The sequence below is a fragment of the Citrus sinensis genome, chromosome 9, assembly GCF_022201045.2.
Source record: "Citrus sinensis cultivar Valencia sweet orange chromosome 9, DVS_A1.0, whole genome shotgun sequence".
Taxonomy (NCBI): Eukaryota; Viridiplantae; Streptophyta; class Magnoliopsida; order Sapindales; family Rutaceae; genus Citrus; species Citrus sinensis.
Genome location: NC_068564.1, coordinates 2,789,493 through 2,813,583, shown reverse-complemented (window position 1 = coordinate 2,813,583; position 24,091 = coordinate 2,789,493). Strand labels below are relative to the sequence as shown.

At 36.4% G+C, this 24,091-nt stretch overlaps 5 protein-coding genes across 10 annotated transcripts; 2 read left to right on the top strand and 3 right to left on the bottom strand.

The window, feature by feature from the left end:
• Positions 1-1,132: 1,132 nt before the first annotated feature.
• On the top strand, positions 1,133-2,559 carry LOC102616840 (hypothetical protein). Its single transcript, XM_006490253.4, has 2 exons — positions 1,133-2,005; positions 2,103-2,559. The coding sequence occupies exons 1-2, from the start codon at positions 1,559-1,561 to the stop codon at positions 2,373-2,375; spliced, it is 720 nt and encodes a 239-aa protein (XP_006490316.1). The 5' UTR covers positions 1,133-1,558; the 3' UTR covers positions 2,376-2,559.
• A 251-nt stretch (positions 2,560-2,810) lies between these two features.
• Positions 2,811-10,267, bottom strand: LOC102617635 (ABC transporter B family member 28). Of its 3 annotated transcripts, none has more exons than XM_006490256.3 (17): positions 9,520-10,260; positions 8,916-9,103; positions 8,771-8,794; positions 8,079-8,180; positions 7,687-7,777; positions 7,127-7,227; positions 6,889-6,939; positions 6,647-6,775; positions 5,992-6,054; positions 5,629-5,908; positions 4,939-5,087; positions 4,749-4,838; positions 4,153-4,287; positions 4,015-4,071; positions 3,880-3,936; positions 3,210-3,528; positions 2,811-3,115 (listed from the first exon to the last, which is right to left on the bottom strand). In XM_006490256.3, the coding sequence occupies exons 1-16, from the start codon at positions 10,112-10,114 to the stop codon at positions 3,292-3,294; spliced, it is 2,349 nt and encodes a 782-aa protein (XP_006490319.1). In that variant the 5' UTR covers positions 10,115-10,260; the 3' UTR covers positions 2,811-3,115; positions 3,210-3,291. The 3 variants fall into 3 exon arrangements, with proteins under 3 accessions (XP_006490319.1, XP_024958498.1, XP_052289384.1); XM_025102730.2 differs by lacking the exon at positions 2,811-3,115 and adding an exon at positions 3,621-3,729 and having other exon boundaries at positions 3,387-3,528; positions 9,520-10,267; XM_052433424.1 differs by lacking the exons at positions 2,811-3,115; positions 3,210-3,528 and adding an exon at positions 3,535-3,729 and having other exon boundaries at positions 9,520-10,267.
• Positions 10,205-13,600, bottom strand: LOC102617144 (uncharacterized). Of its 4 annotated transcripts, none has more exons than XM_015534013.3 (4): positions 13,064-13,600; positions 12,376-12,556; positions 11,328-12,011; positions 10,205-11,205 (listed from the first exon to the last, which is right to left on the bottom strand). In XM_015534013.3, the coding sequence occupies exons 3-4, from the start codon at positions 11,932-11,934 to the stop codon at positions 10,319-10,321; spliced, it is 1,494 nt and encodes a 497-aa protein (XP_015389499.1). In that variant the 5' UTR covers positions 11,935-12,011; positions 12,376-12,556; positions 13,064-13,600; the 3' UTR covers positions 10,205-10,318. The 4 variants fall into 4 exon arrangements, with proteins under 4 accessions (XP_015389499.1, XP_006490318.1, XP_024958499.1 ...); XM_006490255.4 differs by having other exon boundaries at positions 12,376-12,501; XM_025102731.2 differs by having other exon boundaries at positions 12,376-12,491.
• A 1,978-nt stretch (positions 13,601-15,578) lies between these two features.
• On the top strand, positions 15,579-19,452 carry LOC102617917 (uncharacterized). The gene is made up of 5 exons (XM_006490257.4): positions 15,579-15,924; positions 16,863-17,124; positions 17,234-17,430; positions 17,917-18,104; positions 18,774-19,452. The coding sequence occupies exons 1-5, from the start codon at positions 15,830-15,832 to the stop codon at positions 19,058-19,060; spliced, it is 1,029 nt and encodes a 342-aa protein (XP_006490320.1). The 5' UTR covers positions 15,579-15,829; the 3' UTR covers positions 19,061-19,452.
• A 1,474-nt stretch (positions 19,453-20,926) lies between these two features.
• Positions 20,927-22,081, bottom strand: LOC102618196 (dehydration-responsive element-binding protein 1D). Its single transcript, XM_006490258.4, has one exon. It carries the CDS (start codon positions 21,960-21,962, stop codon positions 21,318-21,320), a length of 645 nt encoding a protein of 214 aa, XP_006490321.1. The 5' UTR covers positions 21,963-22,081; the 3' UTR covers positions 20,927-21,317.
• Between the last annotated feature and the right edge of the window lie 2,010 nt (positions 22,082-24,091).

Genomic DNA, 24,091 nt, shown 5'->3' with positions numbered 1-24,091 from the left:
TCCAAAGTGAATGGTGCATGACTATCACTAATAAATTTATCATATAGATGGCATGTCCCAAAATTTAACTGTATAAATGACAAAAAAAAAAATTTACTTTTGGAGTAAAAATTGTTTGTTTTGTCATTTATAACTTCATCTTATAAAGGATATGTCCGAAACTTATATGGAAATCCAATAATACAACGCTTATAATTTCAGCACGTAAATTATGTATATGAATTATTTATCAGTATAAATAAATTATATACATAATATTAAGTAATTTAAATTAATATAAAAATATTTTAAAACATAGGAAGCTAAGCTTTTATTCCATGCTCTCGAAACATACCAAGTAACCTTCTTTAAATCTGCAAGTATAATGACCTTACAACTGGCTACAAATGAGGACACGGCATACATAAATAATTTTGTGTCCGCTAATATGAAGGCTCGGTTCAATTGTCCAACAAAGTTAAGAAACTCAATCAATGCTCGGATAAGTAATGGGTACCCCCACTTAGAGAGGCAAAAAGTATTGCTGCTCTTCCAAGTTGACTGCTCGGGCCTCCTCTTGCCTCTCGGTTTAATAATCTGATAAAAGGTGGAGAAGTAGGTATTACTTAAAATTAATTTTTATTTTTATATACTCAATATTCGAATACAGATGGTTAATTAAATGAGATTAATAGAAAATCATTTGGACAGCCAAGTTGATAAAAATTATATATATATATATATATATAAATATAAATATTTCAATCCGAAATTTTAAAGTGTGCGATTGTATGGAAAAACGTATAAACCATGATGTTTAAGCATTTTAAGTTTTAAACTTTTAAAATTATGCAGTTTTAAAGTTTTTACGGATTTTTTCCACACTTTAAGATTCCGGACCTGAAAACTACTATATATATAAATTCATGTAAAATTTTCATTGCACTAATTATATTAGGTCACATTAGTCTATACAAAAATTATTGATACATACTCGAATTAATGACAGTATCATTTCTCGTTTTTAAAATGGTGGGTCATTATTTGGTAAGTATAGAGTAATTATTGACTACAAATCAGATGATTAGCAGCTAATGCCAAGGGACGGATGAATCATCCGGGATGATAGATGAATGAAAACTGAAAAAGGGATGGAGGTAAAATCCGTTTTTACACTGGGCATTTTAGACCCTCATGATCATTTCTTCACGTTTGCGAGAGAAAAAATGAGAGGCAAAAAAAAAAAAAAGGATAAGGTGTCATGCTCGTGGATATTAACCACTTAATCATGGCATATCCCCGCAGATTCTTCAGAACCTACCCATCAGTGGTTTTTCCATTTTGATTTCCGGAAACAATCAGGACCACTGATAATTTCAATCCTCACATGTGTCACCATCAAACAAAGATTTTCTACTGAAAGATAAGGTCCATTCTCTTAATACAAACCAGCCTCATGTTTCATAGAACTTGTGCTCCTGGTCATATCACTCACAGGCACTGCACCATAATCGTGCTATAGAAGTATTCTAATTACGTCTCTAATATTTCCTCAACTCAAAGCAGGGCTTCTCTGCAAATGGGTTGTAAAATAAACTCCTCGAATCCTCCAATTCTATGCCGATTCGCATCAACAAAACCGAGTCAGAGAATCAAAAAATTTGCTCTCTCTTCTTACAATCCTAGCCAACAAGACCCCGTTTCCAGTATAATCACAACTCAGCAAACTGATCGGTTACCAAATGTGTGTACGGTTAATTTCAAGACTATGAAAGCATGCAAGCTTGGCATCTCAAGATATCCTGACTTTGAATACAATGCAGAAGGGGGAAAAGGAACGGGGACTGGTACTAGAAAGAACACCAATGGTGATGAAATTTCGGTTTCTTTTGACCTGGAAACTCTTTATATTCCACCTTTGACAAGTGCAACGACCACGTTCTTGGGATTGCCTATGCCTCCATTCCTAAAGATTGATATCGTACCTGAACTCTTTCAAGGAAGCATTGATCAAGAATCCGGCCGGGTAAAAGCTCCATAGCTCACTTAAGCTGTTACAGGTTGTGTACTTAAGTGTTACAGTCTGATATATCTGGTAATTTTTCATGTGATTTCTTTTGTAGGTTGATCTTGAATTCACGGCGAAGTTCTTGTTCTCTGTGGGAAGCATATACAGAGCACCACCGCTGCTGGTGAAGACAGTGTTGTCATCAGAGGAATCAAAGGGAGAAATTAGAAGCGGAAGAGGGGAGAGGCTGGATAAAGAAGGGAAGTGCAGATTGGTTGGAGTGGCAATAGTGGATCCAATTGATGATTTGTTCATGAATACTTTCCTTGCCCTCCCAACTGAATGCCTTGCTAACCTGAATGCAGTAATCTCCCTGTCAACACTTTGAAATCAAGCTGCAGATGTTCCATTTATTTCACAGTCATCATAGTGCCCACAAATAGATATAGATTCAACCAGAAAAGGATCAAAGAAAGCGAGCAGATAAACAGAAATAAAAATTATTTAGCGTTTTTGAACCATATGCCAATAGACTGTTCAAGTTTAGTTCAATAAACATGAAGTCACTCAGATTTGACTCGGAGCACAAATCAAAATTTAACTCAAAACTTCACCTGCAAATGAGCTGTGTACATGAATGAAAAAGTATGGAAGAACCTGCGGATAAACTGATGAACTAAATTCATCTAGGCTAGGAGGTCATGTACCACAAAACCAGTAAAAGATTTAGTAGAATAGGTGTATGCAGTGAATGCCGCTTAATTTGATAGAATTTTTTCGCAAAAACATTGATTGATTAAAAGATGGAAACTTAGAACAGGAATTCACCAGCTAATAACAGTCACCATATTCATTAAAATTATTTTAGACATTCTAGTACTGTTGATCAGTAGAGTGAGACATCTCCACTGTATTGATTATCATTATTTTGATATTCTAATACTGTTGATTTGCAATAATTAACAACATTGGAACCAAAGTATTATTTAACACCTCCGCCCCTAATTACAACCAACATAAAGAAAAGGGCAGAAGTGCTGTGGCTTCTGCTCGATTGGAACTAACCAACTCTCTTTTCATAATCATCATGTACTGCTCTGCTTTGACAAATGATGTGATCGAATTGGCCTGCAAAGGGGAAAAAAATACTCCAGTTAGGACAAATATCACCTTGAGGGAGAATATATAATGATGAGAGGTGGAGTTCAATTCTACAACTCACATCGGTAAAAATCTGTGTAGACAATCAGCAATTTGTAGCAATGCTTTGCTTTCTTCTAGTGATTAATATATCAAATTTACAGTTACTCAAATGCCAGCCTTTGAGTGCAGACCAATGAAGCATATTGGCCCTTCCTAGCCAGCAACTCGAAATGGGTTCCTAGTTCTGCAATCCTACCATCAGAACAAAGTGCAATTTGATGCGCATTCTGAACTGTGCTTAATCTATGAGCAATCACTAATGTTGTCCTGCCCTTCATCAGATGATTCAGGGCATCCTGGACCAAGCGCTCACTAACTGCATCGAGCGCACTAGTGGCCTGTTGCAGAGAACATCATGTTACAATTAGGAACATTTAGGGCAGACTTAAAACAAAATATGGGCGCTGATCACATGCGTTAAGTCGTGCACCTTATAGAGTCCGACTGTGCACATGTCAAGCTCCCATTAGGCTCCACAGGCCCCAATGGGAGCTTGACATGCCCACACTCGCGCACAATAAGTGCGTGACTGCAAGCACCTTATCACAATCCAAAAAAATAGATCAAAAAAATCTCACACTACAATCAAGAAAGCCTTCATGAAAACAAATGACTAAGCCTTTAAACATTTGCAACTTCACGTGTTCAATCAGGCTGAACGGGAACCAAGCTTGTGAACTAAAACTTACCTCATCGAGAATCAAAATTGGGGCATTTTTGAGCAAAGCTCTGGCAATTGCTATTCTCTGAATATAAAAAATAAACGAGTCAATCAGCTGTCACAAACACATTCTCTCTATCTCTCTAGAAACCTATTACATTACCTGCCTCTGTCCTCCACTCAGTAGACCTCCACGCTCACCAACTAGAGTGTCATAACCCTTTTAAACCAAACAAAGTTTATAAGACATAAGGATAAGAAGTGGCTGAAGTAAAACAAAGTGAGATTTAGACAACCAAACCTGTGGAAGAGAAATTATAAAATCATGAGCATTTGCAGCTTTGGCTGCCTTTATGATGTCATCCTTTGATACATTTTCATCTGGAAGCCCATATGCAATATTTTCTCCAACAGACACCGAAAAAAGGACAGGTTCCTGTATCATTTATTATCCAACTTTGAGAAAAGAACGACATAACGTTCTAGTGAAGTAAATGAAGAACAGAGTCTCAGAACATGTGCATCTTGGTTCTGATTAGTTTAGTTTGACATCAGAGGTTAAAAAATTGAGCATCCCTAGACATCAACATTAGACCATTTCAATTAACCAAAGGCATCATGCCAAATGCAACCAAAGTAGAACTTGAATTTAAGACCAATCCACTAAACAAGCCTGATTTAAGCTGTGCTCCACAAGCTAAGATAGATTGGCATATATACTTCTGTAAAGATATATTTCTGTAAAGCTCAGTCTAATTAAATAAATAAATAAATAAGCATAAAATAGTCAGAAAATATGAGATAGCTCCTGAATAGGGTCATCTGATATACTACATGATCATAATGCATTAGCAAATTGAATGATTATATTGTTCATTTGAAGATTCAATTATTTACTTGATTTACTATGGAGACGACACGTGCCCATTCACTCTTGTCAAACGTTCGGAGATCCTCTCCGCCAACTGTTATACGACCTCCTGTTGGCTGCAAGCATGCAAAAATCAGTTAGCACACATACTCTCACATTTTATTGTGCGGAAAATAAAGCATACTTTAAAAAAAAAGAAAAAAAGAGTTGCAAAACCTCATAGAAACGAGCCAATAGCTGTACTATAGTACTTTTGCCAGCTCCACTTGAGCCCACTAGAGCAGTCACAGACCCAGATTTTAGCGTCAAATTAAGACCATTTAGGATTACCACATCTGGTCTTAAAGGATAAGAGAAGTACACATCTGCAGAACAAAGTTGAGAAGATTCATTCTAGGAAAAATTAACGAGACAACAATCGTACAGTTAGCACTGTCACAGAATTACACAATCATATTGGCATCACCAACTACATTGAACAATGGAAAGATTAGAAAATGATATTTTGCAAATAAAACAAAGTGGTTCATGTCTGTATCCTTGTGGTTTGAAAGCAGATCAGACATGGCAAACCAAAACAGCATGTAATGAATTGTGTATTCCCAAAGTTGAGTCGTCATTTGCCAGTTGTTTTTTTTGTTGGGTGGGGGGGGGGGGGGGCTAATTTCAGACTTGCTACAAAAATTTGGGCTCATTTAGATAAATTTTACTTCTTGCTACAGAACTCTGTCAAGCAAATTGCACCAGAAATTCTATTCTATCCCACAAGAGCCAAGCTACTCGTATAGAAAGATTGTAAGAAGACATGGATCTATGTGATTTCTTATCACTAAAATCAATGCAGAAAACTTGACACAAACATCAACATGCATCTAAGAACCAATGCAGAACTGCATCAAAATATACCTTCAAGGCAAATATCTCCAGACCAAGCAAAGCTACACACACTGTTGGCTGATTTCAGATGTGACATGTAATGCATATTTAAATGCTGATGTTTCCCATTTGAACCATCAAATAAGAACAATTTGATATTTTCATCTTCAACATGCTTTTGCTGGATATCTCTTTCTAAACCATTAGCAAGTGCATCATCAATTTCTGTTGTAGATAATATGGAATTAATTCTCTCAACAGCAGCGAAAGTTCCACGTAGATCTCCAAATGTGTTAACCAGACCTTGGACCTAGTAGGCATATTACATCAGGTAACATATACTGAACGGTAAAAGCAGCACAAGGATGTGGAGAGTGCATATGAAGGACTTACAGCAAAAGTTAGGGTAAACGTGTATCCAATAAAAGAAGCCACGATTCCGACAGATAGTTCACCCTGCAAGAAACAGATGTGTAATCTCACAACAAAGGGGGGGAGAGGAATTTAAGTAACAACTCCAAACTCACATAAACAGTGAGGCCATAGTTGTCAAACAAACATCAAGAGTGTGATGGGTGACCCCCACAATCTGATAATTGAAAATTTGCCAACAGCGTAAATCTATTTCATGCTTTATCCAGGTTGGATTGCAAAGTGGTTTCAATTGCTGTCATATTGAAGCATGCATCCTAAAAAAACTAAATTGTGAAGCTATACGATAACTGTGTGGCTTCAAGGAAATTCATGAATCTGGGGATCATGACATATCCTCTAACAAAGGAAACCATGAACCAAGCACACAAACCAGGGTATATATGAACACCTTGTACCTTTTTATAATCTACCTGAACTAAGCACATAGCCAAAACTAATATGATTAATTAATGTTCTTTGAAGTTTGATTAAGTTCTAACCTTAGTTACAGCTTATATAGTCATAACCATGAAACTAAGCATGAGAATGCGAGGTAAGGGATCAGAAGGATTTTGCATTAGCATTAAAAATGAAAATGACCAAGAGAAAAGGTTTTACAAGCTGAAGTACTTACGGCCTTCACTTTGCTTCCTCCAAGGCAATATAATGCCAACAGAGAAATATAAATTGCAATTCTAGTCAGAGATTCGTTTAAAGATTTGAAAGTCCCCAGCTTTATGCCACTTTGCTGATAAGCAAGAACCTGCAAACTCAATGAAATAACACAAAGGGCATTAAAGAAGCTTTTAAATCTCTATAACAGCAGCTATTTATATTAAAAAATGGATTTTGTGAATTTATGCATGTATAACTTACCTGCCTACCAAACATTAGCATTTGCCGCTTTTCACCACCAAATGATCTCACCTGTTAAAAAAAGAAATGACAATATAAATTACCAGTGTACGTCCAAGCCTTCATCACACCGCCTCTAAATGTAAAATTCAGACCTTGCACGTCCAATATTAACATCTGTACTATCTAGTTATTAAACAAATCCTTAATAAAAATTCACAATGACATAGATACTAGTTAAGAGCATATAAATACATACAGTTCGAATTGCAGAGAAAGTTTCCGTCACACAATCAGCTATAGATGCTTGGGCCAATCCATGAGCTTTAAAGACAGGCACAGTCGACCGCTTGTATACAGCTTGAGATAATTAATAATTATTATAATAGTCAGCACCAACAGAAGATGAAACAAGCAAAGACATAGCATGGATTGCCCAAATTAAACTACGGTAAGTATGGAGTACAGCTTTTAGACTTACACTTGATTGTCTATTTATTGTAATAGATACATATAGTCAATAGTTAAACACTGCGCAATAGTAACATGATTAAGAAAAGCTGTCCTAAGCCTAGTCAATACTGACAAGAGTAACTCTAGATAAGATAAAATTTTGGAAGTACGACTTGAATCTTTGTGAAGCTACATCCAAGCACATGTGATGCTAATGCAAAGATTTACAATTAAAATTAAAAGAAACTCAGCTAGAGGAAAATGAAAAGCATATTCTTATAGACTTGATAGAGAATAATAATACAAACTTTGAACATGAAAGAACTGCAATAACTAAACTGAAAATTAGAAGGAGAGATTATTTACCAACTAAAACAGACACAGTAAGCACCAGTACGCCCAGAATTGGGGCAAGCTGCGGAGCTATATTGAAAAGTATACATATTGTCCCAATCACCTACAAGACAAGAGAATACTGAAGATGTAAAGACCTATGTAAAGACAGAAGATAACAATATGCCAAATCAGAAATGTAATTCTATTATAGGTGATAAGATAGAGAGCATTTACTAGCAACCCGCCGTATATAATTAAAGTGTATTTTGAAGTACTGGTTCTAAACTAACACTGAGGCTTGGGACAATTATGCTACTTTAGATGAGAAAGATAAGTGAATCCATCTGGGATGAAAATAACTAACTAAATAATTAATTGTCGGCAGTGAAAAGCTCACTTTCGCTTAGTATAGAGTGGCTTGCCTCAGAAAGTGCCCTAAATCCACGATCTCTTGAAATGTTCTCACTGACAAGAGCTTTAAGTGAACCCAAGTCAGATGTCAATAAACCGCTGAGTTCACCGACCTATAAGCAGAAAACACAGCTTTAATCAAATAATAATATACTTCAAGAGAGAATATCCCCTCGCCAAGAAATCAAACATTAAAATGGAACAACAAGATAAGAAAAGGCAAACGAGAAATAAATTTTTCAATGCTAAGAGAAAGTAGGTAGCACCAAAAGTTTGGGTGTCAATCAGCATTGCATCCTAAGTTATAGACATTGCTGATTAATGATTTACTCCATATTTACACAAGGTTGCATTTGCTCATAGTCCTGACCTAGGTCTAGAATTAGAGAGAAATATAACTTTGATGGCATTCTTTATTTAAACAAACGAAGTTAAGAACAAATCACGCAAGACAAGGCAAGAACACCTAGAGTTATTAGCAAAAGCAGCAAATATAGAGCACAATATAATCAAGAAAACCTTCAGGAATATCATAGTAAATTTGAAGTATGTCACTCAAGCTGGCAAATATTAAATACGCGCATAAGCAGGATAATATTTTGCACCAGTGGCTTCACTGCATGATTTAAACCCAGAACCAGAATATCCCAACACACATAGAACCACCTCTTGTCAAAAGAATCAATTAAACACAGCCACAAACCTTGTACCGGTCAAAGAACTCCGCCTGCATAAGAACAACCCAAAAAAAAAAAAGGATTGACTGATCAAAAAGCATATCAATAAACTATGCACTTTAAAATAAAACTTCAAGCAAGCAAACTTGATAAACATAACAAGAATTTTACCTTCTGAATCAATACCCTTCTAAAAATCTGAGCTTTGACAATCGACATCACTTTTTCCCATACAGTATTCATATTCATAACAAAAATGACAGTGAAGATCGGCTCCAGAGCATACAGCAGTCCGACCTTACTAAGTAGCTTCCAAAGTGGTTCAGGCCTGGCACCTATTAGCACTTCAAAAAACCTCCCTACAAAGAACCAACCAGATATTGTCAGATACTTCGCAGAAAAATTCATCAAAACATAGGCATTAGGATCTGATTCTAACAGTTGCACGCCTTCAACTCAACAAGGTATAACCAAATTGTTTGGTTAATGATTCCATTTAATAATATCTAGGAATTTAAAGCCAAAACACTTAAATCACAGACAATTTTAAAAAACTGGTCCAAATACAATTTTAAAAATCAGTTTAATCATTTAGCAGCCAACTAGAAGTTAAAACACTTTAACTGCAGCGTTTCAAAATCAAGCAGAGCCAGAATAATTAGAAAATGAATAGAAGTTCTTTATCCAAAAGCTCTAAATTTTTTTCTATTATTTATTTAAAAATTTGTTAGAACAACTATTGGCTTTACAGCGCAGCGAAAAAGACGAGTCGTACCAGAGAATATGGGCATAGAGAGAGTACACGTGGTGCACCCAATGAGAGTCAAAACTGAGAGACCAAGCCTCAGCTTGTGCTTAAGAAACAGACTCCACAGCAGCCCCCAAGTAATCAAATTCGGCGGAGAATGAACTTTCTCGCTCGGAGAAACCGAATCGTTTATCCTCGGGTCGGGCTCGCTGACAATCGGGTCAGAAGCTGGTCCGCTGACGTAAGCACAAGTGATGGTGCCTTCGGAGTTGAATTTCGCCCGTAGAAGTGGCGGGAAAGCAAGTGATCGGCGGAGGGGAGAAGTGAGGGGAAGTGTGTGTTTGGTGAGCGCGCGGCGGCGTGGAGTTGGGAGGCGCATGAAGAGAGGGAGAGTTGCCATGGCGGTGGCCATGGATGACAGGATGAGTGATGAGTACTCTAAAGTGGAAAATACGCCACGTGCAGAGAGAGAAGAGGGATATGTGCTCAAAGCGAAGACGTGAAGCGATGAGGAAGTCGTGTCCAGAGTTTTTGGATTCGCTAACGGTAACGTTGTAAAATATAAAAATATTCCGCCCAAGCCAAATCGTGCCGAGTGGCGAGTGCTGACCGAACTAGGCATGTCTGTAGGAAACGACGTCGTGGGAACTCACATAACATGAGCACGTTGCTGTGACACAAAATCCCACAATGTCTTCGCTTGCTTCACAACTCGAAAAATTAAGTGATTTTAATCCAAAATTGTTTACAAATAGGTTACTCTGTACAGTAGATAATAGAGCAACGTTACACACAAGATCACGCTATAGACAAAACTTAAAAGTCTTCAGGCTTTTGATGGGACATTTACAAGCTTTGCTCGCCGAGTGTTTTTATCTACCTCTACTTTGAGACCAAGATCGGTGAGTTCGGGTACATTAATAGAACCTTGAAGCTCCAAATCGGCTACCACCTTTTGGTTTTCTGCATTCCCTTCCAATAAGTTCCTAACACACCAAATGCCCCACTCCCTTGAAAATGGGTTATCTTCATCAGTAACACACTGCTGCAATAGCAGTAGAATCCCATCTCTCTCTCTAATTTCATCTTGTATATGCTTCCTTCGGTATGCACAGTTACCAATAACTGCGACCAGGTCTCTTCGAAATCCTATGTATGGACAGGTCTTGGCTGACTTTGCGCTAGTCCCTTCTTGGTTCTCACCCTGTCTCATGGCTTTCCGGATTATTGCAGGAGGCTCAAGGTCACGAAGCAAAGATAAAAACATTTCAATGAGTCCATGGGATTGTAGTGAATCAACAAGATCAGCACGATTCACAGAACTAGAACCTGCTGGATCCTCCCGTGCACAGATATTCCGCAAAATGGAAAGTGAGTACCCAAGAACATTGATCGCTGAAGATGATGTGGGAAGACTGGGTGTGCCCCTTGCATAAAAATCAACAAGCCCGATGGATTTTGTAAAAATTCCCAGAACACTCAGGGCAAAGTCATTGGGAACAATGATCTCTTCAATTCGCTCATTCACTATCTCCGATACAATTTCTAAAAGAAAAGCTTGCTCTGATGAAAAAGTGCCTTCTCTTGAGTTAGAATCTTCACAGTTTCTAGATGCACCTACTTGGCTCAATTTGAAGAACAGTTGAGGGAAGTGTATTTCCTCTACACATGTTCTTGAAACAAGAAACTTGAACCAATCTTCTTTGAAACCAACTAGACAGACAAGAAAAAAGAAATTGTGGGAATTCAGTACTTACTCTATTGATATGTTCTACAAAAACAACAGTCAAAACAATGTGGATTGAAACAAAGAAGGTAACACTTTAAAATGCTACCTGAAGCAGCAGTGCACACAATTTCTGCCATGATAGCCAACCCTTTATCTCCACAAAGCTCCTTGAACAATCCAGAGCTTCCATCACAACACGTATAAATAACCATACACAATGGATCACAAGTCTCCTGACATCTTACTCCTGCAAGTGTGGCAAATTCATCTGGAAAGAATTGACACCAAATAGCATGCTGATGTGTTTCTCCGGCCAATGAAACATTTGCCAAAACCTGCAATGCTATACGAATGATTCCATAATCTTTATCCAAGTTCACTCCTGGCGACCTCAAAACTCTCAGAACAATCCCAACTCCAGTTTGCTCAATAAAAGATTTCTGATTGGTAATTTCTCCAGCACAGAGATTTCTGAGGAGCTTCAATGATAGTAAAAGATAATGGCATCCAGAAGAGTGAGGGATAGATTGAGTAAGTTGTAGGACTTCAGGAAGAATATTCTTGGAAGCAAGATCAGAGCGGCCAACAGTAGTTTTAGAAGATTCTATAAGAATTTCGAGGGCATCTTTCAATGAAGATGAGTTTGATGTGGTTAGTAATGGCTGGAGGACATCTTCTGACAAAGAGATATCCAAAGATGATGCATCATCCATTATCTGAACAATAATGAAGAAGTGACTGAAGGTAATAGCTCAACTCAAATGTTCAATCGCTGTAGTATCAACAGATCCTGCACAAATGATAGCAAAATGAGATAAATAGGTATTACAAGTTCTCATAAATGTTATAACTGAAAATCTACCCCTTAATAAGCAAAAGTTGTTAAAAATTAAATTGATCTCAACACTCGTAGTTTTCTTTATTCTTTTCCTTCTTCTTCCCAAAACATAAAGTTGGCAGAGAAAAAGGGGATGGCAATATCTCAACTATTTCGATGGAAAATCATGACTTAAGATTGTATTAGAACCAGAGGACATTGCTTATCCATTTCATTAATTTTACAACTTATGTTGCAAAAAATATGTTCGGGAAAACCAAAAAACAATAAATTAGAATAACAGGTATATCATCCCATGCTCAAAGCAGTTGCATACTCGTATATCTTCTACAAGCATCTAGCATCCTGCCAAATGCCTTCACCATTTCTCTTCCTACAGGTGTTGTGCCAGGCAAGCTTCATGAAAATGTTAAGTGCTCCTGCTTCCTTTTTCTACATCCATCTAATAGGAGAGTGTCATCAATACTCACTTTCATTATGCTTGAACTGGTGAACATCTATTACGCCAAAGGTCTGAGTCAGATAACTCGCTATTTTAGATGGCCACTATGATGCTAACAAAGGGATATTGACTTGTCAACGAGGCTCAACATGAGGAGCAGTTGTATTCTAGGAGGAACATAATGGCTTTAGTTGCAGAGTTATGTTCTTGTGGACTTAATTTAGGTTTTAATGGTATGATGTCAACGAGTTTCTGTACTGGAGTAGCATAGCAATGTCCCCTTATCATAAAATACATACACGCAAAATATATTAAAACAATGAATAAGTGAAGTAATAAACAATATGACAAGCATACCAATAAGTAGAAAGATTTAGAAGGATAAAGCTACATTAAAATTTGATATCAAACAACTTATGGGCAGTTAAGAATTGGATTATCAAACTTAACGGAACAGTGGGTCAGGCATATTATCAAACGGCTTACGAGCGTTTGAAACATGTGAAAAAAAGGAGAACCAACATAAATAACTGAACTTAGGTTCTATTTCAAATTCTCTTACTGTCTTCTTGATCAATCAAAGATTATTGGAAGGTCTCTCGACAGAGGACAGACGGTGCTGCAATTTGGCAGGGTGGCCGGCGATGGCGAAAGCAGTGTGATGCGTCAGAGACGGCCACTGTGTGCAGTAGCTGGTGCTTGGGGGTCGGCTGGAATTTGCGGCTAGTGACTGGAAATTTGGTAGTTGTAAAGAGACAAGGATGCATACAATTTTCACTTTATATTTTCAATTAAGAATTAAAATTTAAAAAAAATAATTAATTAAAATAGTAGAATATAAAATTTTGAGCAGAGATTAAGTTAAGAGGAATTAGTGTTTACAAAATTAGATTATGTAAATTAAATACTAATAAAAGTTAATTATCATGAATATACTTAAAAGTTTTTTAACCTTTTGAGTAATTTTATACAACGACTATCTAGATGTTAATATAAAATTAATTAATAGAGACTGATGAGATAAAATAGAGGGTTAATATCACCACTCGAAAGAAAATCGAAGCAAGACTTATTTTCCTATTAAGCTAAATTTAATTTTTTTACTTTTAAGTTCTGAGCCAATTAAAAATTTTCGTCAGCCCTGGGCAAGATCTATTTCGCTATTTTATAAATTAAGAAGAAAAACAGGCAGATGCTCAACATGTCAATTGAGCATTGCCAATGCCTATTGATTGTTGGTTGATAGTGTGACAAATTATGGAGTCACTTTTTGGTTAGAAAAACACATTTTAACTATTAAATTATTCTTTTATAAGTTGTCCCTAATTTTCGGCTAATTTTTATACTGAAAAAACATATTTAACTTATGTCATATTCCATTTTGTCTCCCACCCTTTTTCTTTAAAGAGTCACTAGACATAGAATTTTGGCATGAACCACAAGTCCGCAACAACTGAATTGAACCATTGAAGTAATTTTTTTACGGGAAATTTATAAAAATGGCCATAAATTTTTTATATTTTTTAATTTTAATCTTTTAAAATTTTTTCTATCATAATTAGTCAAACACCTTATTTTTAGACTAGATTACTCTCGTCGCTTTCATTAAATTTACAAAGGCATGCCACTTTTTTAATTCCAACACAACTAAATACGAATCTTCCTCAACAACTTAACAAACCTTCATCACTCTCAACAAATTTCATCACTCTCAATAAATCAACAAATTTCATCAAACAAACATTGCATAATTGAAGATATAATCATTAATTGGAGAGTTTCTTAAAATTAGTTTATACTTTTACACAATGAAAACCTTTAATCTATTGATTTTATCAACTAAGTTCGAAATTAAAGTAGGTTTTATTATAAATGTTGTTATTTTTCATTCATAAAACAATGTGATTTGTTAAAGTACTTAGTTTGAGTTGAAAAATGAAGAAAAATCATTGAAAACACAGAAAAATCGGGCAAAAAATGAAGTCCAGAACAAGTGAGACAGGCAGTGGGACATGTGCCTGCAGCACATAAACGCAGTCTATCGCACATAAACCCACAGATTTTATGGAGTATATGATTTGTCTCGTTGTAAGCTTTGAAACAGTATATTATACACCTAAAACAAATACATGTATCTTAAGTTATAGCTTTCGAAACATATCTAAAATTTAGTGAGACATGCACACGTCTCACTAAATTTAGTGAGACAATCAGTGGCACATGTCTCACTAAATTTAGTGAGACAATCAGTGGGACATGTGCTTGTCTCACTAAATTTCAGATATGTTTCGAAAGTCATAACTTGGGTTACATGTGTCCGTTTTGGGATTATAATATACCGTTTCGAAACTTACGATAAGACAAATCAAATCTAAAATCATATACTCCATAACATTTGTGGGTTTATGTGCGATAGGCACCTGTCCTACTGCCTGTCTCACTTATTCTAGACTTCGTTTTTGCCCAATTTTTCTGTATTTTCAATGATTTTTCTTCATTTCTCAACTCAAATTAAGCACTTTAACAAATCACATTGTTTTGTGAATGAAAAATAACAACATTTGCAACAAAACCCAATTTTATTTCAAACTTAATTGATAAAATTAATAGATTAAATGTTTTCATTGTGTAAAAGAATAAACTAATTTTAATAAGCTCTCCAATTGATGATTATATCTTCAATTATGTAATGTTTGTTTGATGGAATTTGTTGATTTATTGAGAATGGTGAAGTTTGTTGAGTGTGATGAAGGTTTGTTAAGTTATTGAGGAAGATCCGTATTTAGTTGTGCTGAAATTGAAAAAGTGGCATATATTTGTAAATTTGATGAAAGTGATGAGGGTAATCTAGTCTAAAAATAAGGTATTTGACTAGTTATGATAGAAAAAATTTTAAGAGTTAAAACTGAAAAACACAAAAGTTTTATGGCTATTGTTACAAATTTCCCTTTTTTTCTTGAATAGAAGCGCAAAGCCGCGAAAGACTGCTATGAAGGCCAAATTGGTAAAACCACATCCAGCATCTTCACATCCACGTGTCTTCTCGTGAATCGTTTCAGCGATCACCTCTTCACGAGATTCTGCCATTCGGGTCTCCGCCCTGTCCATCACACTCGCGATTCATCCATCTCGACTCGAGTCTAAAGTTTCTCCCTTCACTCAGACCGTCTCGACTCGCTCCTTTTCTCTTCTCTCTCCCACCGAGTCTAAATTCCAACAACTCAACTCCTCACTCGCTCTTGTAACAAAACTCAAATCACCGGAGCGTCGATTATGTAGAAAATCTCTTAAAACGTTCCTCTGTTGACTTCCACTTTACACGATTCAGATGGCTCACAGTCACTTAATTGCTCTCTTTCTTTTAATTTCATGTACGCTTCCAGCTCTCTACGCAAGCGACGGTGACGCTGATCCGATTTACAAGTACAGATTTTCAATTAGTATACTTTTTGCACTAATAATGTTTTTCATTTTCTTTTTCCATTATTTTTATTATGAAGTACTAGCACCGTTGTATTGACGAGCTAGGGTTATGTTTGAGGTAAGCTTTAGATTTCAAATTTACTAGAGGAGAAATTTATTTTCTGCTACGTGGAGAATATTATTTGTGGAAAGTGCTTTTGAGTAAAGTGATTTCCAAAAGCACTTTTGATTGGTCCAATGGATGCTGAAAGCACTTTTGGAACCTGAAGACTCGTTTATTGTTAAGTGATTCGCTGTCCTGTTAGTAGTTTTGACTAAGATTGGCAGCACAGAATGCATTTAGTTTCGACTTAAAGTTTGGCATGGTGTTTAAAATTGGAAGATTAATTCGGCCCTTGATGTTTGATGATTGAAGCTTGCCTATGGAGTTGCGGTTTTGACTTTTGCTGATGCTAGCTTGATCACATCTGCCTCTTGCCGTTATCTGAGGATCTGTGAAACAAAATGTTGATTATGCTGAAGACTTAATTTGATGTTCTGATTCTAAAACTGAGTTGTTATCTTCAGCCTTAAGGCCACTTTTACCTTTTAAAAAACAAAGTTAGGCCAGTCAAGATTGTGGTTTTAAAGCCTTGGAGTCCCCCATTTCTTGGGACACTTTGAACGTGTTACCATTTATTTGATTTTAAGTATTTTATTCTTACGTTTTTATTTCCCAAGCAAATTTCACACAAATTCATCGTGCTACATCTGTTTATGCTATTGTGATTTTTTGTACTTTTAATCTTACTGTTGATTGACATAGACTTTTGGTTCTGATGGGGGATTAACTAAACCTGGGAATTGTCTCATGCTAAAAAAATTCCATTAGTCTATACTTCGTGTGCATGTTTTTTGCTTGTGGGACGTTATTCTTTATTTTACTTATTGATTTGCAGGGGTTGTGTGGAGCAGTGTGAGAAAACTGGATGCGTGGGGGACAAATGCTTCCAACACTGTAACTTTTCATCTGATGGAAAACCTATTGATGGGCCATGGTATCTGCAAGAACCACTCTATCTCCGGTGGAAACAATGGGATTGCAGCAGTGACTGTCGATATCACTGTATGCTTGCTAGGGAAGGGGAGAGAGAAAAAGTTGGTGACAAGCCTGTCAAGTATCATGGGAAATGGCCATTCCGCCGTGTTTACGGAATTCAGGTTGTTGCATAATTTTCTGGGGCACGTTTTATCTGTAAATGTTATTACTTGTTAGGCTGATTTAGTCACCTATCTGCTCTGCCTGTTCAAATGTTATTCATGTTTCCAGGAACCCGTTGCTGTTGCTCTCTCTGCACTCAATCTTTCCATACAATTTCATGGGTGGATGTCCTTCTTCATCCTTCTGTACTATAAGTTGCCTTTGAGACCAGATAAGAAAACTTATTACGAATATACTGGTTTATGGCACATCTATGGCATCCTAGCAATGAACTCCTGGTTCTGGAGTGCTGTTTTCCACAGTCGGTAAGCAGTCCTCTTCTATATGTACCTTTAGATCTGCAACAAAATATTTTGCTCTGTGGTAGTATATCTAGAGAATAGCTCTATAAGTGGGCTTTAGTTTTCTGCCCAACAGCAACACTTCATAATCTACTAATTTACAGTTTGATAATGAGCCTATTCATTTTCTTGAAAAAAGTGAGAACTTTATTCATGCAGCAAATATTGTTTGGAAATGTGTTTTATTCTTCTCACTGCATCTGATCCTTCTCTCAGTGCTTTCTGAAACATTTTTGAGAAGCTGGAAAAAAAATTGTTTTCCTTCATGGTAAAACCTTGCATTATTGTACCAGAGGGAAATGAGCTACCTCTAATATCTTTTCCATAAATCTTATCAAGTAAAATGATTATCTGAATGTCTCTTTTCGTATTTTATTTTTGTAGTTCTTTGTGCCACATTGTCGCTTGCTTAGCCCCATCTGACGTTGCTGTTTTCTAATTTGATTGCAGAGATGTTGAATTGACAGAGAAGCTCGATTGTTCTTCTGCTGTAGCATTACTTGGTTTTAATTTCATTCTAGCAATTCTGCGAGCTTTCAGCGTCAGAGACGAGGCTGCTAGGGTCATGGTTGCTGCTCCATTGATTGCATTTGTGACAACTCACATCTTGTACCTGAATTTCTATAAACTTGATCATGGTAATTCATTTCTTTTAATGAGTTTGACTTGCAATGCATGAGAACACATCTCAATTTAGAATTGATCATGGTAATTCATTTCAATAACACTTGTCTGGACAAGGAACACTATATATGGTATGTCCACGTTGATAATCCTATGACAATAGCGTCGTTTCTCATCTGCTTTGTTCACATGCTATTACTATAACCTTTTCTCAACCATTTGTAATCAACCATCAAATTTTGTTTACTCCTATGTCTGGTCCGTTCTCTGCAAAATTTCTATTTACATGGCTTTTTTTATCCTTTTGCATTTTTGTTAAACTTCACTCTTGGATTTATTTACTTTAACACCCCCCACCCCCCCCACCCCGGCGCACGGGTGGTCCAAGTAATACCTGTAGTGCATTTGTGAGTTTGATTCTGGCTTTTGCTGTCATGCCACTCATTATTTCAACTTCCTTAGTAGACTTAGTGTTAATTATGCAAGACAAATACTTGGAAATGTGGTGCAAACCTATTTTTGATATCACCACACCCTTGGAAATATAATCTGAAAAGACTGTGAATTGACAAAAACAAAGAGAAAAGGATGGGAAAAAAATCGTGTCAATTCAGAATTTGGCTCATCATGTTAATATCTCTGTTTCTTGGGTTCTGTTTTTACTGTAGTCAATCATATTGCAGGCCTAAACATGAAAGTATGTCTAGCAATGGGCGTAGCTCAACTTCTCATTTGGGCAATTTGGGCTGGTGTTACTCGCCACCCATCACGCTGGAAGCTGTGGTTGGTGGTTGTTGGAGAAGGCTTAGCCATGCTTTTGCAGATATATGATTTCCCACCCTACCGGGGTTTTGTGGATGCTCATGCTTTATATCATGCTGCTAATATTCCTCTAACATATCTTTGGTGGAGCTTTATCAGAGATGACAGTGAGTTCAGGACAACTGCTCTCCTGAAAAAACCAAAGTGAAATTTCTTCAATCAATACATGCACCAATCATTTCCAGCCGATTGTACCATGCTCGCCAGCTATTCAACATCAGAATGTATTCTCTTATCCCCTGATTTCTATATTTTCCAGACTGCTCAACCTGGCAGGTCCTGTTGTTTCAAAATTTTTGTTTTTCATGGCACGTCATTTTTCTTGGAGTCTATGAGATATGTTCTTGTAACAGAAATCAAATTCTTAGATCTTCATGTTGGCATTTTTCCCCTACCCAATTAGTTAGTTCGGTAGGCGGAAGTCACACGAAATTAAAGTATCTTAACTTTGCTGTAAATTCATTATTATTTTCCATTAGCACGGTGGTTCGCTGTTTTCTATCTTGTTCAAGGTAATGGATGCGGGATTTTGTGCGGTGAGATGGATCAGCGTCTCAGTCTTTTTCCCATGGAAAAGGTTGCGGCCTGGTTTTTGGTTTTAACTTGGTCTAAGAAACTACAAAACAGAAAAGCCACTATATTTATATCGAAGTGTGAATCCTTCATTCCTTCTATTCTCATTTCTCAATATTCTTACAGAAGTAGAAGAACAATGTGCAATAAGAGAATCCACGCAAGTAGCCTGCTTGGCGCGAACGCTGGCCGTTGTAGATGGCTCCTTTATGGGCCTTCGATGCTTGGTTCTTGGGTAATTCCCTTTAACCTCCATTTGCAATAACTTTTTAGATATTGTTCATTTAATTAGAGTTTTTATTAGTTGAGTTTTTACTATAAAAAAATTATAGTTATTTAGTTGTCAATAAGAGATTTGACAAAAATTATAAAATTATTTTAATAGGTTAATTTTTTGAAGTAATGTCATGAAAAAAAATGAAATAAAATTGCGAAATAAGTAAATGGTTAATTCTGCCCTATCCCTAGATGTTTTGACATTTTCCACCACACCCCCAAATGTTTTGACTTGTTAGTGGGGATCTAAATCCGTTAATTTGACCGTTTATTCTAATGGTCAAAGGGCAAATTCAAAATTTCATGTCCTAAATATTATTTGACGATGATAAATTAAATTTATTTGATAAGTTAATTGATGAGATTATTGGATAATTGCATTTAATTAAGAGTTTTTAATGTAAATATCAATTATTGGATTAGCAGTTTATGTCATTTAATCCTTTTAAATTCAAGATAAGGGGCATTTTTTATATTTAACTAAATTTCAAACAACTCCATTAAAAATAACTGTCAAATGAACAGAATGGGGGAACTGCGAAAATTGTTGAAACATTTGGGGGTTGGATGAAAATAACTCATAAGCAAATAATATTTTGGATATTTTAACATTTTAAAAAAGTATTTCAACCTCTATTTTTAAAAGTTTAAAATTTAAACTTTTGTTAAAAAAGAGGTAAAATAATTTATTTAATCTTTAAAATTTCTAATAAAAAAAATTTATGTAATTAAATAAACACTTATAACTATTATATAAATCATATTAAACAAACACTTATTCGGATAACAGAACCAAGGAAGTTCCATGGGCCTATTGCTTTTCACATTTGGGTTGTTTCAAATCTTGTCAGATTTGGGCTTTTATCATTAAAAAAAAAATCGTACTCGTTAGAAAAATGACACATTTTAAGGAGGGAGGGTAACCTTCCAGCCACAGAACAGAGTCCGGGACAATGGTGACAGCCTGAGACCCCACTAGCACCTCACTAATAATTACCCATTTTTCTTCGAAAGAAGCTTAAAAAGGAAGGTAAAAGGAGCACGTAATTGGTAGGCCCTTTGTAATAAATCAATTTCAAGGCTTCGCAGTTTTCTCATTTATTTCAAGATATGATTTGCACCCGATAATGTCCATACACCATAACCAATTGAGTCGCGAAAATGGTTGGTTGTTGTCAACAAACGAACTTTATACTCTTTTTACTTTTCACATGGGCATTTTTGCCCATATAATTAAGCAATTATATAACATTACACTCACTCCCATGTACTAGTTAAAAAAATAAGTACGGAGCCACAATTGTGTATCCCTATTGCCACCACCAATATAAATCCAAAAAGAATCTAATAAAGCAGAGCCCGTTTGATTACTGCTTCACTAAAACTTCTAAACTAATTAATTTAAGGGAAATGATAAGTATAAAGAAGAACGAGAAAAAAAATGAGAGAATGAAGCATGTGCTGAAAGAAGAGAGTGAGGAAACAAAACGACAACTTGAACTATAATTTCTCTTGTCTTTTTCTCGTTCTTCTTGATATTTAACCGCACTCTTAATTTAAACAGAATAACTCCATAAGGACACGTCAGCATTACTTTCCACGTCATCCTCCTCATACCCTCCACAATTAGACTGAGGTGGTGGTGGTGGTGGCAACAGCATCCCTTCGGCCATGTTCGTCAACAATCTGGGCATCCCAAAAACCGCTTCTTCGTCCATAAAAAACACATCATCCGACATTGTCGTCCTCTCCGCTGCTTCTTCCTCGTCCATCTTGTCATCCCCCCTCCTCAAATCCTTCTCGGGCCGGAACGCCTCGGCCGCCTCCGCAGCGGCCTTCTGAATATCCTTGGGGTCAGTGGAAGCCGGCAACGGCAGCCGCCAAGAAGAGTCAGCGAAGTTCAAACAAGCCAACCTCCCCCTCAAAGCAATCGCCGCCACGTCATGAGCCCGCGCCGCCATTTCGGCGGTGGGAAATGTCCCCAGCCAAATCCTCGACTTCTTGTTCGGCTCCCTCACTTCACAAACCCACTTGCCCGAATCCCTCCTCCTCACTCCCCGATACACCGGATGCCGGGTCTCCCGAAACTTCTTCCTCCCCGCCCGCTTTTTTGGATTGCTCGACGCCAACAACACCACGTCCTCGTCCGAAAAATTCCCCACACGTGACTCTGGCGATGACCAGCTTGATAGAGAATCCATCCAATCCAGGTATAATAATAAGTTCAGTGCCTGAAGTGACTAAATGTCTCTTAACTGGCTGTGTGTGTGAAATCTTTTAGATAAAAGTTAAGACTGGAATGGACCTTTAAATTTGAAAGGAAGATTATAAATTTCTAATAGGTGGCTTTGCATTTCAGAAACGCGAACACGGAGATGATAAGGAGACAGCTGGAAATGAATCCACGGATTTTACATACTACGATGTTCGAAAGTGGGACCTGAGCTCGCTACCAGCTGTGTTTAGACAAGTTGTGAGTGCTTCATTGTTTGACACGTGTTAAATGAAGATTTTTTTCCCCTGATATTTTTAACTCTATTTTATTAAGGGAATGAACCCGTACTTGTCAGAGTCAGAGTCAAACTTCAGTCTCAATTTTATATTATCCGTTTAGCTGTTAATTATGAGATCATGTAATAAATACACGCACGTTGATAATTTCGACTAAAAATTAAAAAAACAAAGACTTGACTAGCTTACAGAATCTGTAAGCTACAGACTGCAGCATCAGCCGTTGGATGTGGTTGAATGTGGAGTGAGAAACTAAATAATAGACAATCGGATGGTGGGATGACGGGAGATGTTTGTTCGGATGGTGGGATGATGGGATATGTTTGTTACAGAATCTGTACCATAGACAGGTCCAAAAAACAATTACCAGTTAAAATTTTCAATTAAAAAATATATATATTTAAGTTCGGTGGATGGGGAAGGATTTGATTGTTCTAGAAGTAGTAGTTCCTGGAAGATCTCGGCAGTATGAAGAACAGACGGGGTTGGAGGCTGACGTGGCGAGAGAAGACAACGAGAAGCCTTTTCGAAGTGACGTCACACGATGTCCAAAACACGGGTTGACAGTTAGGTTCCCCGCCCCCAATCCCCAACCGCCTCGCCTCATACACAAAACAGGCTGTAGTTTTTCCCGCGGTTTCGCGTGGAAACGTGGCAATTCGACCACCCGGTGACTTATTCTTTATTTATTTTTTCCTTTTAGTAAGTTGTATGTGTAACAGTCAAGTGAATCGACAGTTGGAAGTAACTGAAGAAGGAAGTTGGTGAGGAAAGTGAGAGAGTCAACATCCTCAGAGTACGGACAAAAGCTATCACAACTGACAATGTGAAAATCGAATCTCAGCTCAAACCGCGTTTGGAGAGTGAAAGTTAGGACTTTTTCTTTTTTCTTTTTATTTATCTTAAAAAAAAAGATAATTATCCACTAACCATATAATTTTTTAAATTTTTTAAAAAATACATAAATTTTATTTTTTTTGGGTTAATTTTCACCTAAAATTATAAAGTGTTTCAGTTGTCCACTACCATCTTAACTATTTTAAAGAAATTAACACAATATTATTAAAATAATAATTTTACCCCTAAATAAAAAATGACTATTTTACCCTAACTAAATGACAAAAAAAAAAGATTGCAAAACAAACTGAATTATTTTCATAAATAAAATAAAATATATGCAACTTAAACAGTAAATATTATTTGTATTTATATTTTAATTTTTTTAATTGTGCAATTTGATCGGATTTGCGGATTGGATCCGAATCGGATTCGAAGTCAGGTCTTAGATTGTTAGTCGTAAACGACGTCGTTTTTGTATGTTTAGGTAAAATGACAATTTTGCCTCCATAATGTCAGCAAAGTTATAACATGTAGACGCAAGTGGACATGTGCAAGAAAATATAATTTTAGGTGGAAATCAACCAAAAAAAGAAAGATATGTGTATTTTTTTAAAAAGTACAAAAAAATAAGTGGTCGGTGAATAATTGTCCTAAAAAAAATTAACACAAATGCCCCTAACGTTTTAGCACTAAATACACACATTATCTCCTTTTTAAGTTAGATCATGATAGTTAACATTGCGCGTGTGATTCCCATTTTGCTAACTTCACAAAATTAATCTTAGAGCGAGGCTATTGGCACCCCTCTATATCTCTTCTGAAACCCCACTTGTTTTGTGTTTACAAATTTATCCTTTATATTTTAATTTATATTAAAAATAAAACTTTACCTAATTAAACACACTTACATTGTTTTCTTAGTCTTTTTCTCCATTATAAACTCTTTGAATCTACAAAATTTGAAAAAACAATGAATTTT